The following is a 17,942-nucleotide window of genomic DNA, read 5'->3' on the forward strand; positions in this document are numbered from 1 at the left end:
TTGATTTTTTTTTTTTTTTTAAGATTACCCTCAATCCCTTTATAGGTTACACTTAGGTTGTAACTAAAAGTTGATTAAAGGTGTTAGCGTAAAGCACATTTCTCAAGGCATAAATATGTAAATATTACATATAAATTATAAGCTATATCTAAATTTATACATAAATGTAAATGCTCAACTCCTCAAAAGTAATCCTGTCTCACCCCCCCAAATTTGTATCTAATCAAGATCAGATCTAACTACTCATAGTAAATACAGGACAGGAGAATAATTGACAATATGAGAATGCAATCAGCAAAACCCAGACTCTGGGAACTAGACAAATGATTTAACAAAAATGGCAAATTACAAAAAAAAATAGATGGGCAGGGTAGATACCTAGAACACCAAGACAGTGGACACACTAACTGACCACAATGTATAGAACTCATTTGCATGCCATTACAAGTTAAGATTTTGTTCATTAAAACAAGGTAAAACACTTGGGGAAATATAAATAATGACTGATTAGCTGGATTACTGTTAACTTTTCAGCTGCAATAGTATATTATGGGTTTGTTGTTATTGTTTTTAAAGAAAGACCTTTTTACAAATGTGATGTGGTGTCTGGGATTTTCTTTAAAATATGGTAGGAAGGGAGGGTGAGTGTAAGTGATACAAGATTGGCCAAGTTCTGATTACTGAAGTTGGGTGACAAAGACATGGAAATCTCTGTCTTCTATGTTTACTTCTGTGTATGTGTGAAATTTTCTGTAATAAAAAGTAAAACAAAAGCAAACAAAAACGTGAGTGCCAGTAACATTTCAACCTATACTACATCAAACATTGGAGAGAGCTTGGGTACTGTGGATAGAGGACATTTAGAGTCCTGGTTTTGTCCCTTCCTAATTGCGACTACAGATAAGGATGTCAGTCTCTCTGCATTACAGGGAGATTAAACAAGATGACACAGGCTTGCTCCCACCTCCACTGATTTATAATACAATTTGAACACTTCTGAGACAGCGATTATTTGCTAAGAAGCTCTCATCTCTAAAATTCTCGATGTAGTTTTTCAGAAAGAAAAAAATCATTTACAGCATCCGGTAACAACTCCACATTAGGTGATAAAAATACTTAACCTTCTATTAGTTATGAATGCTTCAGGTCTCCTATATTCATTTAAGTTTTTAAAATTTTATTTATATAACTACTAGACATCACTTATTTACAGTAACTTAACCATTATAAAAAGTTTTATGGATCTAAATTGCTAAGCCACAGCCTATTAAAGAAGTTTTTAAACCACAAACATGTAACTTTTATATTTTAATTCCATCCATAAGAAAAAACATTTAACCTCAAAAGTTCTAATGAAATCATACAAACATTTTTGAAGACAGACTACAATAACATGAATTACTCACTTTGTTGCTTAACTCAGGAAAAGTGACACTCTGATAAGGGAAAGACTGGTCATCAACTATGTGCCAGTGGAGAACATTAAATTTATTAAAAGCCATGGCATCCTGCAAGCAAACATGTTAAAAAAATTAACATACCACAGATATAATACGCACACAACCCAACTTACTTATCTACATTCATTATTGTCTCCAATGCGTCTACTTTGTTTTAGGGGCGCCTGAGTGGCTCAGTCGGTTAAGTGTCCGACTTCAGCTCAGGTCATGATCTCATGGTTTTTGAGTTTGAGCCCTGCACTGGGGTCTCTGCTGTCGGTGTAGAGCCTGCTTCAGATCCTGTCCCCTTCTCTCTGCCCTCCCCTCACTTGCTCGCTCTCTCTCAAAAATAAATAAGCCATCAAAAAAAATTCTTTTTCAGGAGCGCCTGGGTGGCTCAGTTGGTTAGGCATCCAACTCTTGGTTTCCGCTCAGGTCATGATCTCACAGTTCGTGAGTTCAAGTCTTGTGTGGGGCTCTGCGCTGACAGCAAAGAGTCTGCTTGGGATTCTCTCTCCCTACTCTTCCTGCACGCTGCATCTCAAAAATAAGTAAATAAAAATTTAAAAATAAGTTACTTTTTCAGCAAAGCAAGAACGAGAAAGAAGTATAAATTATATGGTATGTCACTTTTATTTTTTTTAATGTTTACTTATTTTTGAGACAGGGAGGGACAGAGCATGAACGGGGGAGGGTCAGAGAGAGAGGGAGACACAGAATCCAAAACAGGCTCCAGGCTCTGAGCTGTCAGCACAGAGCCCGACGCAGGGCTCGAACTCACAGACTGTGAGATCATGACCTGAGCCGAAGTCGGACGCTTAACTGACTGAGCCACCCAGGCGCCCCTGGTGTGTCACTTTTTAAAAAGCCTATTCAGCATCTGTATTTATTCTAAACAGGGAGCTCTAACTTTGTTCTAGGAAAAGGTAGTCATCTTGTGAATTTAGGCATTGGCCTAGAACAGAAAATGTTCATTTTTGGGAACAGAGCAGGGCGAAAAATGGAGTATTTAAGTATCAGGACTTACAATTCCCACAGAAAAAGTAATTTACAGAATTCATCACAATTCTGACTTTTTTTTTTTTTTAATTTTTTTTTCAACATTTATTTATTTTTTGGGACAGAGAGAGACAGAGCATGAACGGGTGAGGAGCAGAGAGAGAGGGAGACACAGAATCAGAAACAGGCTCCAGGCTCTGAGCCATCAGCCCAGAGCCCGACGCGGGGCTCCAACTCACGGACCGTGAGATCGTGACCTGGCTGAAGTCGGACACTCAACTGACTGCGCCACCCAGGCGCCCCACAATTCTGACATTTGAGTGCTATCCCTTCTTTAGCAATCAAAGAAACTTGGTATAAAAATGCAAAATTCTCAGGAATTTTTTGGGGAAATTGCTATCAATTTTATTGATGTTCTAGAGGAATAAACAATGTATTATTTATATAAAATATAAACAGACTATTGAAAAAAGATAAAAATAGTAAAAGGGTAGATTTGTTTGCCCTACCAGCTTAATTAAAACTTAAAGCCTCTTTTCTCCATCAAGACTGAAAGGATTTGCTGATGCATATGGGAAATAGCTTACCTACAGGCAATTAGGCGAAAGAGTAAAAGTTTTCTAGTGCATAATGGCAAGATTTTTACCATCAGAGGAAGGAGTGCCTCAGTAAAGACCAGGGGCTTGCAAACTTTTTTCATGAAGGGCCAGACAGTAAGTACCTTGGTTTTATGAGCCACATGTTTCTGTCACAACTGATCCTGCAGCTGTAGAGCAAGATAAAATGTAAACAAATGGATGTGGCTGTGTTCCAGTAAAACTTCATTAGCAGAAACGAATACAAACTGGATTTGGCCCTTGGGCTCTAGTTTGCCAGCCCCTGATATAGATAAGAAATAGAATCAGATAAAAATGTAGAGGTCAGGTAGAAGATACAGTAGGAAGATCCCAAGTTTACCTTGTCCCATTGACATAACAAGATATCTTAACAGTTATATATGGACAACTAATACTAAAGACTGGCAGAACAGACCTTCCACAGTTAATCAAAGGGTGAAGGCCACACTGAAACAGAGGAATGGAGATATGGTTGGGAACCAAAACCCTGGTGAGACTAACCACAAGTAAGAGGGACATCAGATGCACAGAGACACGAGCCCCCACACCAGACACCCAAGATACTGGGGACTTGCACTGAGAAGATCTGTCTCCATGACATCTGGCTTTGAAAACCAGTGGGACTTTTAAAATCAGTGCACTTACCTCCAAGAGCCAGAGGGCAACAGGAAACAAAGTCTCTGCCCTTAAACAGCAAACATAATAAATAACCACCCACACAGCACAGAAGCAGCAGTTCGTAAAATGCCTGGGGTATGGTAAAGGACATTTATTTACTAATCTCAGAACATGCACCGGAAGAGCAGGGATCTTGAGGAGACATTCTCTAAGATTCAAAGTGGTGGCAGGCACCAGTCACTTCTCTTCTCCCCACACCTAGATAGCTAACACCAAACACCTCACCTGCTTTGCTAACACCACGGGCCCCGCCTCATTCAAAGTGCCTCCTGCCCCGTGGAGTGGAGTAGAATAACCCCATATACCAACATGCCTGCAGTTCCAGCAGCTGAGCCTTTTAGCGGGCTTCTCAAGAACAAGTCCTGCTGGGAGGTGCTCCCACAACTGCAGCAGAGGGGCTAAGTCCAGACTAGTTTGCTGCCTGCCCCCCACCCCCTCTGAGCCCACAGTGGACGCAGGTCCTTCAACAGTGCAGGGACCAAACCCTGCGTGCTGTACTCAAAGCAGGCAACATGGGTCATTAGAGTCAAATGGGCTAAAGGCAAACACAGCTCAACCGCAACAAGGCACATGCAACCTACACAGGAGACATCCCTGGAACACCAGATTCTAGTGACCAGGAACACTGCTACAGGGCACCAAAACACCTCTTCTACATAAGGTCACTACTTCCAAGACCAGGAGACACAGCAGACCTCCATAATTCATAAAAACAGAGAGACAAGATGAGAAGACAGAACAGGTCCCAAATGAAAAGGACAAAAATCCTAGCAACAGAGTTCAATGAAACAAAAGCAATACACCTGATACAGAATTGGAAGTAATGGTCTTACCTGAAACTAATATTCCACTATACATTAACTTCCTGGAATTTAAATAAACAAACAAAACAAAGTAATGGTCATAAAGATACTCAGACTTGAGAAAAGAGTGGATAAACTCAGAATGTCAACAAAGAGATAGAAAATAATGAAAGAACAGATAAAGAATTTAGTAACTGAAATTAAAAAAAAAACTAGAAGAAACAGGTTAGAGGATGCAAAAGAACACATCAGTAATCTACAAGACACAGTAATGGAAAGCAACCAAGATCATCAGCAGAAAGAAAAAAATTCTAATATAAAATGAGAACAGCTTAAGGGGACCCAGATGACATCACATGTAATAACATTTGAATTAGAGGAATCCCAGGAGAAGAGAGAACGGAGTAAAAACTTATCTGAAGAAATAACAGCTGAAAACTTAATCTGGGGGAGTAAACAGACACCCATATTCAGGAAGCACAGAAAGTTCCTACCAAGATTAACCCAAGTAGGTCCAGATCAAGACATGTAATAATTGAAGCAGCAAACATAATGATAGCGAATTTTAAAGCTACAGAGAAAACAGTAACATACAAGGCAAACCCTATAAGGCTGTTAGCTGATTTTTCAGCAGAAACTTTGCAGGCCAGAAGGGAGTGACCTGATATATTCCAAGTGCTGGGAGGAAAAAACCTGGAAACAAGAACATTCTACCCAGCAAGGTTCTCATTCAGAAAAATAGTTTCTAAGGCGAACAAAAGTTAAAGGAGCTCACTACCATTAAACTGGCCTTAAAAGAAATGTTAAAGGGACTATTTTAAGTAGAAAGGCAAGGCTGTAAACAGAAGATAATTATGAAAGGAAAAAGTTTCACAGGTAAAAGCAAACATATAATAAAGGTAGATTAGTCATTTATAAAGCCAGTATGGGGGCACCTGGATGGTTCAGTCGGTTGGGCGGCCGACTTCAGCTCAGGTCATGATCTCGCGGTCCGTGAGTTCAAGCCCCGCATCGGGCTCTGTGCAGACACTCAGAGCCTGGAGACTGTTTCGGATTCTGTGTCTCCCTCTCTCTCTGACCCTCCCCCATTCATGCTCTGTCTCTGTCTCAAAAATAAATAAACGTTTAAAAAAAAAAAATTAAAAAAAAAAACCCATATGGATGTTAAAATACAACAGATGTAAAATCCTATCTATAAAAATCAGTGAAAGGATATACACACGCAGAAGATGTAAAATATGACATCGTATACATAAAATACAGAGGAGCGGGTTAAACTTTAGTGCTTTTAGAATGTTTGAACTTAAGCAACCATCAACACAGAAAAGAAAAATAAAGAGAAAGGAGTCCAAGCCTGACACTAAAGAAAGGCATCAAACCACAAAGAGTGCAAAAGAAGAAAGGAACAGAGAAAAACAAAAATAACCAGGAAAGAATAAACTGGCAATAAATACATATCTATAATTACTTTAAATGTAAATTGACTAAATGCTCCAGTCAAAAGACAAAGGATGACTAAATGGAAAAAAATACAAAAAAAACCCCCAAAAAACAAACCTAAAACAAGACCCACCTATATCCTGTCTACAAGAGACTCACTTCACACCTAAAAAAACACACAGACTGAAAATGAAGGGCTGGAAAAACATACCATACAACATACCATAAAAATCTAAATGGGAGACCTGAAGCCATAAAACTGTTAGAAAAAGGGCACCTGGGTGGCTCAGTTGGTTAAGCATCCAACTTCAGCTCAGGTCATGATCTCACGGCTCGAGAGTTCGAGCCCCACGTAGGGCTCTGTGCTGACAGCTCAGAGCCTGGAGCCTGCTTCAGATTCTGTGCCTCCCTCTCTCTCTCTGCCCCTGCCCCACTCACAGTCTCTCAAAAATAAACATTTAAAAAAATGAAAGAAACTGTTAGAAGAAAACTTAGGCAGTAATCTCTTTGTGACCTGCCTTAGCAACATTTTAATGGATAGTTCTCCTTGGGCAAGGGCAACAAAAACAAAATAAAACTTTTGCACAGTGAAGGAAACTGTCCACAAAACAAAAAGGCAACCTACTGAATGGTAGAAGACATTTGCAAATAATATACCCCAGGAGGGGTTCATATCCAAAATATATAACAACTTATACAAGACCAAAAACCCCAATATAATCCAATTAAAAACAAGCAAAGGCACTGAATATTTTTCCAAAGAAGATATACAGACAAAAAAAAAAAAAAAAAAAAAGAAGAAGATATACAGACAGCCAACAGACACATTAAAATGTGCTCAACATCACTCATCATCAGAGAAATGCAAGTCAAAACCACAATGAGTTATCTCTCTACACTTGTCACAATGGCTAAAGTAAAACAAGAAATAGTAAGTGTTGGAAATGGAGAATGTGAAAAAAACCCTTGTGCACTGTCACTGGTAATGTAAACTGGTACAGTCACTGTGGAGTATGGAGGTTCCTTGAAAAAATTAAAAGTAGATTTACTATATGATCCAGTAATTCCACTAAAGGCTATTTAACCAAAGAAAACAAAAACACTAATTTGAAAATATATATGTGCCCCTATGTTTACTCCAGCATTATTTACAATAGCCAAGCTGTGGAAGGAACCAAGTGTCCACTGATAGATGAGTGGATAAAGAAAACGTGGTGTGTCTGTGGGTCTGTGTGTATATGCACATACATACATGCAATGGAGTATCAGACACAAAAAAAGAATGACATTTTCAGTTTATTTTTTGTGTATGGTGTAAGACAGTGATCCGATTTCATTTTTTTCATGTAGCTGTCCAGCTGTCCCAGCACCATTTGAAGACTGTCTCTTCCCCATTGTACATTCTTGCCTTCTGCCTTCTTTGTTATAGATTAACTGACCTATTTCTGGGCTCTCTTCTGTTCCTTGGATTTGTGTGTCTGTTTTTGTGCCATTACCATACTGTTGTGATCATGGCAGCTTTGTTATTATATCTTGAAATCTGGGATTTTTATATTCTCAGCTTTATTCTTTTTAAAGATTGTTTTGGCTTTTCAGGGTCTTTTGTGGTCCCACACAAATTATAGGATTATTCATTATAGTTCTGTGAAAAATGCTTTGGGTAATTTTGATAGGGATTGAAATCAATCTGTCAATTGCTTTGGGTAGTAAGGACATTTTAATTATATTAATTCCTACAGTCCATGAGAATGAAGTATCTTTCCATTTGTTTGCATTGTCTTCAGTTTCTTTCATCAACATTTTATGGTTTTCAGAATACAGGTCTTTCACCTCCTTGTTTAAGTTTACTTCTAGGTATTTTATTCTTTTTGATGCTACTGTAAGAGGACTGTTGTCTTCCCTTTCTGCTATTTCATTATTAGTGTATAGAAATGCAATGGATTTCTAAATGTTAATTTTCTATACTACAACTTTACTGAATTTATTGCTTTTTGGTGGAGCCTTTAGAGTTTTCTATATATAGTAGAATGTCATCTGCAAATTGTGGCAGTTTTACTTCCTTACTGATTTGGATGCCTTTTATTTCTTCTTGTCCAAGTGCTGGAGCTGGAACTTCCTGTACTATGTTGAATGGAAGTGGTGAGAGTGGACACCCTGTCTTGTTCCTGATCTTAGAGGAAAATCCTGACAAGTGTGCAAATTTAAGAATGCTTATTCTACAGTACTGTTTATGGTAAATTAACCTGGATGTTCGTCAGCATGAGAATGGTTAAACTCACATCATGGTATAAAAAACGGAATATTCAACGGTTTAAAAAGACGGTACAGACCTTATATATTCTTTCATAAAAAGATGTCCATAACATGTTTTTTAAGGTAGGAGAAGTGCAATTCCAGTTAAGTTTTTTAAAAAGTCATGTCACAGCTCGGAGCCTGGAGCCTGCTTCAAATTCTTTGTCTCCCCCTCTCTCTCTCTGCCCCTCCCCTGCTTACTCTCTTTCTCTCAAAAATAGATAAACATTAAGAAAAAAAAACTTTAGGGGTGCCTGGGTGGCGCAGTCGGTTGAGCGTCCGACTTCAGCCAGGTCACGATCTCGCGGTCCATGAGTTCGAGCCCCGCATCAGGCTCTGGGCTGATGGCTCAGAGCCTGGAGCCTGTTTCCGATTCTGTGTCTCCATCTCTCTCTGCCCCTCCCCCGTTCATGCTCTGTCTCTGTCCCAAAAATAAATAAAACGTTGAAAAAAAAAAAATTAAAAAAAAAAAAAAAAAAGAAAAAAAAACTTTAAAAAAGGGGCGCCTGGGTGGCTCAGTCAGTTGAGCGTCCGACTTTGGCTCAGGTCATGATCTCACAATCTGTGAGTTTGAGCCCCTCATCGGGCTCTGTGCTGACGGCTCAGAGCCTGGAGCCTGCTTCCGATTCTGTGTCTCCCTCTCTCTCTGCCCCTTCCCCGCTCATGCTCTGTCTCTCTCTGTCTCAAAAATAAATAAAAAAACATTAAGAAAAAAAAAAATTTTTTTTTAATTAAAAAAAGTCATGTCATGTGTATTAATATTCATTTTTAAGGGCAAGATGAGATAAATGGGGCACAGAAATTTATGTCAACCTTTGGTAATGCAATTATGGGGTTACTATCTATTTTATGCATATTTATGTTTGAATTTTTTATACTAAGCATTTATTTCTTTCATAAGAGTGACAATAATGCCTTTTGGAGAATAAAATTCAGGACAGTAGTGTGAATGTAAAAATCCCTTTTTAATAATATGGTGTTTTCAGAAGTGATCAAATAAAGGTATAGAAAAACATGGGAGGAAAACCTTCCTACCCTTACAAATTGATGATCGTGCGGATGAACCAATAAAAAGTAGACAGGAGAAAATAGCTACCGTCAACCTCACCCCCAACTCTCACCATCTGAAGTCCGTATTTCTTTGGAACATTTCCCTGGCAGCTTCTAGCCAACTTTCTATGACACTTTAAATAAAGTTCAGTGGAGGACACTGGCTTTCTCAGCTGAGGAAATATACTTTCCAGGGGAGGGAAGGAAGAAAGCTCAGTGCTTCAGTATATGACAAACCATCCCCCTGTTTCAACCTACACAACAGCGTAAATAACCCATATTAAGGAACACCATAAAAGCACACATCTTTGGAATAGAAAATGGATTAAAAATAATAATAATCACCTACCAGAGTTTTGAGAATGCTCTTAACTGGCAGAAAGTGTCTGGCTGTATCAATTAAAATTCCTCTATGTGGAAACCTTGGAGAGTCAATAATGTCGGATTCATTGACGGTGAACTATAAAACAAAATAAAATTTTGATTTATTTTTAGAATATTCTCTGGACTTGAGCTCAGCAAAGACCGTATCTATGCAAGCACTGGATGAAAGATTAGAAGAAAGTGTCAAGTTTACATTTACCAAAAAAGATAAACATTTGGAGAGAAAAAAACACTCAAGAAGCAATAAACAGCTAAAAACTTTACATTTTTCTTATAGTAAAAGGGATAGCCAATAATTTTTAGTAACATATAATAATCATACTTACAGTCCCATAAGAATCTTGATAAATTAACTGGCTAAAGGTCTCTAAACCTAGGGAGAGTAAAATTCATAATTTAATACATTACTTTTATAACATATTAAGTCAGTAAAAGTTGTATTATCCAAACGTAGACCCATAACCAGATAAGGCAAATAAAACTAACTATAATGTTACCTCTATACCTCTAACATATTTTCTAAGATCAAAGCTCAGTTTTAAAAAAATCTCTGTTGCCATCTAATTAAAATGTTTTACTTCATTGTACCCATACCCTGGGTTTTGTTGGAATGATAAACTTAAAAATGAATAGTGACTTAATACAACAAAATACTAGTTACTTAATATAGTATTCTAAAAAATAATTTCTATGCTAAAATATAGTCACTTTAAAAGATAATACACTTGAGGTGCCTGGGTGGCTCAGTCAGTTAAACATTCGACTTCCACTCAGGTCATGATCTTGTGGATTTCATGGGTCAAACCCCACATTGTGCTCTCTGCTGTCAGGATAGAGCCCACTTCAGATCCTCTGTCTCCCTCTCTCTGCCCCTCCCCCATGCGTGCGCGCCCTCTCTCTCTCAGAAATAATAAATAAACCTTAAAAAGTATTAGAAGGTACATAAACAGAAGGGAAAAAGGATCAAAAGCACCATGAAAATATAAGTGAGAGCCCAACTTAAAACTCAACAATGTTTTACTCACAGCTACAAAGAATATCTCTTGAATATTTTTCACTCAAGTGGATTGTTTCCTTAGTAAACTCTATTACAGGCCATTTCCTCTAACTGCCCTTGACTTTACTATATATATTTTTTCTTTAAATATTTTGAAGCGATCTCTACATCAAACGTGGTGCTTTAACCCACAACCCTGAGATCAAGAGTTGCACACTCCTGGGGTGCCTGGGTGGCTCCATCGGTTAAGTGTCTGACTTCAGTTCAGGTCATGATCTCACAGTTCGGGGGTTTGAGCCCCGTGTCAGGCTGTGCTGACAGCTCAGGGCCTGGAGCCTGCTTTGGATTCTGTGTCTCCCTCTCTCTCTGTCCCTCCCCTACTCATGCTCTGTCTCTCTCTCTAAAATAAATATATTTTTAAAAATTTTTAAAAAAAAGTTGCATACTCCATTGACTGAGCCAGCCAGGTACCCCCAACTGTACCATAATTCATCATTCTAGCTGACAAGTATAAAGCCAGGGAAAATTTTAACCTAAGAATAGTTCAAAGTCAGAAACGAATCAGGAGATATAACTGACACTACAGAAATAAAAAGGCTAAGAGACTACTATGAACATTTATAAGCTAACAAATTAGACAACCTAAGTATTTTACTATCCATTTCTTCTAAGAAATGGATACATTCCTGGAAACATACATACTAAAAAAACTGAATCTTGGAATAGAAAAACTGAAAAGACCACTTACTAGTAAGGAGATTGAATCAATCCAAAACCTCTTGACAAACCAAAGTTCAGGACCAGGCTTCAGAAGTGAATTCTACCATTTAAAGAAGAATTAACACCAATTCTTCTCAAACTTTTCCAAAAAAAAAAAAAAACCCCAAAAAACAAAAACAAAACAAAACAAAAAAAAACAGAAGAGGAGACAACACTTCAAAACTCATTTTCCAGGGCCAGCATTACCCTGACACCAAAACCAGGTAAGGAAAAAAAATTACTGGCCAATATCCCTGATGAACATTAATACAAAAATCCTCAACAAAACAGTAGCAAACTGAATTCAGTAATACATAAAAAGAGCCATACACCATGATCAAATGGAATTAATTCCACAAGTGCAGGGATGGTTCAACACCTGCAAATCAATGTGATACACCATATTAACAAAATGAAGGACAAAGTCATAAGATCTTTAAAATTTTTTTAGTCTATTTTATTTTCTGAGAGAGCGAGCAGAGGAGGGGCAGAGAGACAGGGAGAGCAAGAATTCCAAGCAGGTTCCACACTATCAATGCAGAGCCTGATGCGGGGCTCGAACCCACCACGATACCATGACCTGAATCGAAATCAAGAGTCGGACACTCAAATGACTGAGCCACCCGGGTGCCCCTAAAATCATAAGATCTTAACAGATGCAGAAAAAGCATTTGACAAAATTCAGTATCCACTTACGACAAACACTCCAAACAGAGGGAACATACCTCAACATAATAAAGGCCATATATGGTAAGCCCACAGCTCACCTCAGTCTCAATGATAAAAAGAGCAGCAATAAGACAAGGATGCTCACTCTCACCACTTTTATTCAACTTAGTATTAGAAGACCTAGTCAGAGCATTTAAGCAAGAAAAGAAAAAAAATAAAAGGCATCCAAATCAGAAAGGAAGAAGTAAAATGGTCACTATTTGCAGGTGACATATATAGAAAACCTTACGATTCCACAAAGAAAGTGTTAGAATTAATCAATGAATTCAGTAAACTTAAATGATAATCAAAATACCAAAAAAAATCTGTTGTGTTTCTATATTACCAGAACTAGAAATTAAGAAAACAATCCTATTTACAATGGTATCAAAAAGAATAAAATACAAAGGAGTAGATTTTTAAAAATTTTTTTAATGTTTATTTATTTTTGAGAGAGAGCGCGTGCACACGCACGCATGAGTGGGGGAGCGGCAAAGAGAGAGGGAGACACAGAATCCAAAGCAAGCTCCAGGCTGTGAGCTGTCAGCACAGAGTCCGACATGGGGCCCGAACTCATGAACCATGAGATCATGACCTGAGCTGAAGTAGGACTCTCAACTGACTGAGCCACCCAGGCACCCCTATAGGAATAGGTTTAAGCAAGACCTCTACCCTGAAAACTCTAAGGCACAGATGAAAGAAACTGAAGACACAAATGAATGCTAAGATAGTCAATGCTCGTGGATTGGAAGAATACCATTAAAATATCCATACCACTCAAAGCAATGTACATATTCAATGCAATCCCTATCAAAATTCCAATAGCATTTTTCACACAAACACAATAAACAATCCTCAAATCTGTATGGCACCACAAAAGACCTCAAATCACCAAAGCAAGTTTGAGAAAGACAATGAAGCTGGAGGTATCACACTCCCTGATTTTAAATTATCTTACAAAGCTACTGTCATCAAAATAGTATAGTACTGACATACAATCAGATATACTAATCAACATAATGAAACAGAAAACCCAGAAATAAACCCATACATATATGGTCAATTAATTTACCACCACAACAAAAAAACAACAAGGAAAAGACAGTCTCTTCAATAAATGTTGGAAAAACTGCAGCCACGTGAAAAAGAGTTAACACTGGACCACTATCATAAACTATACACAAAAATTAGCTCAAAATTGATTACAGACTTGAATGTAAGACCTTCTTCCTAGAAGAAAACACAGGGTGGTAAGGTCCTTGACATAGGTCTTGGCAATGACTTTTTGTACTTGACACCAAAAGCAAAGGCAACAAAAGCAAAAATAGATAAATGGGACATTTACTAAAAGACTTCCACAAATGACTTGAAACAAAATGAGAAGGCAACCTACTCTTTGGCAGAAAATATTTGCAAACTGTACGTCTGATGAGGGGTTAATATCCAAAATATAGGAAGAATTCACATAACTCCACAGCAAAAAATACTCTGATTTTAAAATGGGCAGTGGTTGCCTGGGTGGCTCCACTGGTTGAGCGTCCGACTTCAGCTCAGGTCATGATCTCACGGTCCGTGAATTCGAGCCCCGCATCAGGCTCTGTGCTGACAGCTCAGGGCCTGGAGCCTGCTTCACATTCTGTGTCTCCCTCTCTCTCTATCCCTCCCCCGTTCATGCTCTGTCTCTCTCTGAATCAAAAATAAAAATAAACATTAAAAAAAAATTTTTAAATGGGCAGTGGATCTGAAAAGACGTTTCTTTCAAAGACGACATACAGATGGTCAATAGGTACATGAAAAGGAGCTTGCTCAACATCAATAATCATCAGGGAAATGCAAATTAAAACCACAAGATACCATCCCAAACCTGAAAGAAAAACTATTATCAAAAAGACAAAAAGTGTTGGTGAGGAAGCAGAGAAAAGGGAACCCCTGTGCACTAATGGTAGCAATGTAAGTTGGTGCAGCCACTGTGAAAAATGGTATGGAGGGCCCTCAAAAAATTAAAAATAGAGGGGCACCTGTGTGGCAGTTGGTTGAGCAACCAACTCTTGATTCCAGGTCAGGTCACAATCACAGGGTATTGGGATCGAGCCCTGCATCAGGCTCTGTGATGAGCCTGGAGCCTCTTAAGATTCTCTCTCATATTCTCTCATTCTCTCTCTCCCCCACTCCTCGCTTGTTCTCTCTCAAATTTAAAAAGACAAAAATTAAAAATAGAATTACATATGATCCGGTAATTGCACTTCTGGGTATTTATCTGAAGAAAATGAAAAAATAACTTGAAAAGATGTGAGTGCTGCCATTTTGACAACATGGATGGACTGTGAGGACATTCTGCTAAATAAAGTAAGTCAAAGACATATACCATATGATCTCATTTACATGTGGAATCTCAAAAAAAAAAAAAAAAGCTCATAGATACAAACAACAGATTGGTGGTTGCCAGAGGTGTGGAGTGGGAGTGGGCAAAATGAGTGAGGGGGTCAAAAGGTACAAACTTTCAGTTGTAAAATAAATAAATCCTGGGGATGTAATGAACAGTATACTGGCTTCATTTCATAGTACTGTGTTGCATATTTGAAAGTTGCTAAGACAGTACATCATTAAAGTTCTTCTCACAAGAAAAAAATGTTTTTAATTAATTTATTTGGGGGGGGCGGGGGGTGAGGGACAGAGAAAAGAGGCAGGGAGAGAATCCCAAGCAGGCTCTACCCTGTCAACATAGACCCTGATGCTGGGCTCAAACTCACAAATCGTGAGATCATGATCTGAGCCAAAATCAAGTCAGATGTTTAACCCAGACACCCCAAGAAAAAAAAAAATTGCAACTATGTATGGTGATGGATATTAGCTAGACTTATTGTGGTGAATGTTTTGCAGTATATACAAATACTGAATCATTATCTTGTGCACCTGGAGCTAATAATATTATGTCAATTATACCTCAAAAAAAACAAAGACAGGAAATAGAAAAGAAAAAAAGAATTCAAAGTCATTTTTGTTGTATCTTCTCCCTCCCTCCAAATACAAGCCCCAGCTGGGAAGAGTAACTTTGGAATTTTCTGTTAAGTGCAATACACTCAATACATTTACTATTTATAGAGCATTGCTTTGAGCATCTGACATTTAAGAGAAAAATCCGGTTTTTTCTTAATTTTTTTTTAAATTTTTTTATTTTATTTTTTATTTTATTTATTTTTTTTTAATTTTTTTTTCAACGTTTTTATTTATTTTTGGGACAGAGAGAGACAGAGCATGAATGGAGGAGGGGCAGAGAGAGAGGGAGACACAGAATCGGAAACAGGCTCCAGGCTCCGAGCCATCAGCCCAGAGCCTGACGCGGGGCTCGAACTCACGGACCGCGAGATCGTGACCTGGCTGAAGTCGGACGCTTAACCGACTGCGCCACCCAGGCGCCCCTTAAATTTTTAATGTTTATTTTTGAGAGAGAGAGGGAGACACAGAATCGGAAGCAGGCTCCAGGTTCCAAGTTGTTAGCACAGAGCCCGACACAGGACTCTAACCCATGAACTGTGAGATCATGACCTGAGCCTACGTCAGACACTCAACCGGGCCCTCCAGGCACCCTGAGAGAACATCAGTTCTTGAACTGGAACCTAATCACTGAACGTTCTCAGAAGTGCTTCATTTTGATGTGATTCATAGCAAGTAACAATAAGGCTTTGTTTTCCCTAACAAACTTCAGACAAAGGCAGACCAGACTAAAAAAGCTTAAAACCACATAACATTATATATAAATGATCTAGATGATAATGATTACAGTTACATTTGCAGTAAACACCTATAAATATTTTCATGTTCTATTTTGAAATAAGATTGAAATCATACTATTATTACATACAGCATCACAATGATTATTTTATTTCAGATAACATTCAACCTGAATCAAACCTAAGGCCACTTTTATTTTTAATTACTGTAAGTTTGGTTAGCTCACATTTAAAAAAAATTATTCTTTTTTAAAACCCTACTATTTGGAAGTCACTACAACAACATGTCAAATTAGAGGAGTAAAAGTAAAAGAAGCTTTTGCACAGTGCAAGTAAATGTTCCATTACCCTCACTTTGAAATTCCGACTCTGGCTGAAATTCAGAAAAAGCTTTTAAGGTTTCTCTCCGCCCACTGCCTCCCACCTCTGTAGGTATGTGTATCTTTCACACTGTCCCTATCAACTTGGCGATGTTTCTAACTCCACAGGGATTTAAAACTGGGGGGGGGGGGCGGGCAGGGGTGTGGGTAGGGCTCTCTCCCTTCTCCTACCCCTGTGGTGTGTGTGGCTGAAGGTTCCTCCCCACGGCTTCTCACAAGACTTTCAAGATCAAGTGATTCCTGGCCAAGAAACAAAAACAGAACCACCCCCTGTTCCCCAGTGAAAACTGGTAATAAGATCAGGGGCAACCCCAAGAAGAGACACTGGAGAAGAACCAAGCGGACTGTGTAAGGAACTGCACAGGAGACGGCACACGTTTATGCTGTGTCGAGGTCACTAGCATCTCACTTTACCAAGCTGAAAGTATCCCCACTACTTGGACTGACAGGAGAATAGGTCTTATCAGGTAGATTCTTTTTCTCTTTGCTCCGGTGCTTCTGCATGAGAAGGTTCCCTAATAAATCTGAAACCTTTTGTTTGTAAATAAAGAAATTTTTTAAGTGGAAGGAGAGAGAGACTTGCTACCAAAGGCAACAAGAAAGGAATAATGAAACAAAGTGAAACAAAATGCCCAACTCAGCAGGTTGAGCCACTTCTAGCTCTGTCATCATTACAGTCCCCGGAGCATGAAAGACTTACACTCATGAATAATTATAATAACCCTCAGACATTTTTTAAAAGGTCAGGCGATCTTTCTTCTGTGCTCTAAGTGTACACGTTTGATGGAAATTATTTTGCAAACAACCGAGGAACCATCTGTAAAGGGTCTAAGGAAGCAAAATTTTGCTGTGCCCGATCTCCCAAAGCACCAAATGGAAATGTTTCTTCGACTAGGAAATAACTTACCTCGTAATACTCCCCAAACTCTGTTGGCCTTGAGGAAAGCCACTGGTTCTTTCACAAGTAAAGTATCTGCAGTGGAGGGTGGGGGGGGAAAGTTTCTGTTAATCCCTCAGTGACACACAGTGAATTTCCTAAACATGTAGTTAATATTTCTGGACCATTCTTTTCTCCCTAGCTCCAGGCCTGTTTCCTCCAACTGCCTCCCGTACATTCTTCACAGAGATACCCTGCGGATTCCTTGAACTCTGCATGCCCAAAGCTGAGCTCCCCCACTCTTTCCTGCTCCGTGCTGCCCCTGCCTGTCCCTAGTGCCTTCATCTCCGTGAGGCACCACAGTGCCCTCCTACCAGGTGAACTTTTCGAGTCAGAAATCTGGGTGACATCCCCACAATTCCTTATTTTCCCCTCCAGGAGAGTTATTCTCTCCACAGCCCCTCAACAGACTAGGTTCCTAATTCAGCTATGACTTTAAATCAAAAGTGCAAAACGTTCCTCAGTTCCTTAGTTCCTTGGGAAAGCCTCAAGTATCACTCCAATCTTCCACTCCACCAAAGGCCAGAGACTTACCTCCACTCTTTCTCTTCTCCTTCTGTGCTTCCCTACTTGCCTTGCATCCACCTTCCCAGCTATTAGCCTAAATATGCCTTAAAGTTCACTTCCTAAGTCACTTGAGCTAAATTCAGCTTTGTCCCAATCAACAAAAGGTTCACACCCAGGTAGGGCAGGTTCCAGTTGGATGCTTCTGGACAAAGCGGGGGGGG

General features: G+C 38.9%; 2 protein-coding genes across 2 annotated transcripts in view; one reads left to right on the forward strand and one right to left on the reverse strand.

Annotated features, from left to right (window-relative positions):
• Positions 1-10,376, forward strand: part of GFM2 (GTP dependent ribosome recycling factor mitochondrial 2) — an 83,008-nt gene extending 72,632 nt beyond the window's left edge. The window contains exon 22 of the mRNA XM_040450801.1: positions 9,814-10,376. The gene's annotated coding sequence lies outside the window, so the exon portion shown is untranslated. The remainder of the gene's footprint in view (positions 1-9,813) is intronic.
• HEXB (hexosaminidase subunit beta) overlaps positions 1-17,942 on the reverse strand; it is a 77,717-nt gene that overhangs the window by 7,227 nt on the left and 52,548 nt on the right. The window contains exons 7-10 of the mRNA XM_040493212.1: positions 17,185-17,250; positions 10,029-10,075; positions 9,668-9,778; positions 1,407-1,508 (exon numbers count right to left, since the gene is read on the reverse strand). Of these exons, the coding sequence (XP_040349146.1) occupies positions 1,407-1,508; positions 9,668-9,778; positions 10,029-10,075; positions 17,185-17,250 (326 nt within the window). The remainder of the gene's footprint in view (positions 1-1,406; positions 1,509-9,667; positions 9,779-10,028; positions 10,076-17,184; positions 17,251-17,942) is intronic.

The sequence above is a fragment of the Herpailurus yagouaroundi genome, unplaced genomic scaffold (assembly GCF_014898765.1).
Source record: "Herpailurus yagouaroundi ecotype Mexico unplaced genomic scaffold, PumYag 29, whole genome shotgun sequence".
Lineage (NCBI taxonomy): Eukaryota > Metazoa > Chordata > Mammalia > Carnivora > Felidae > Herpailurus > Herpailurus yagouaroundi.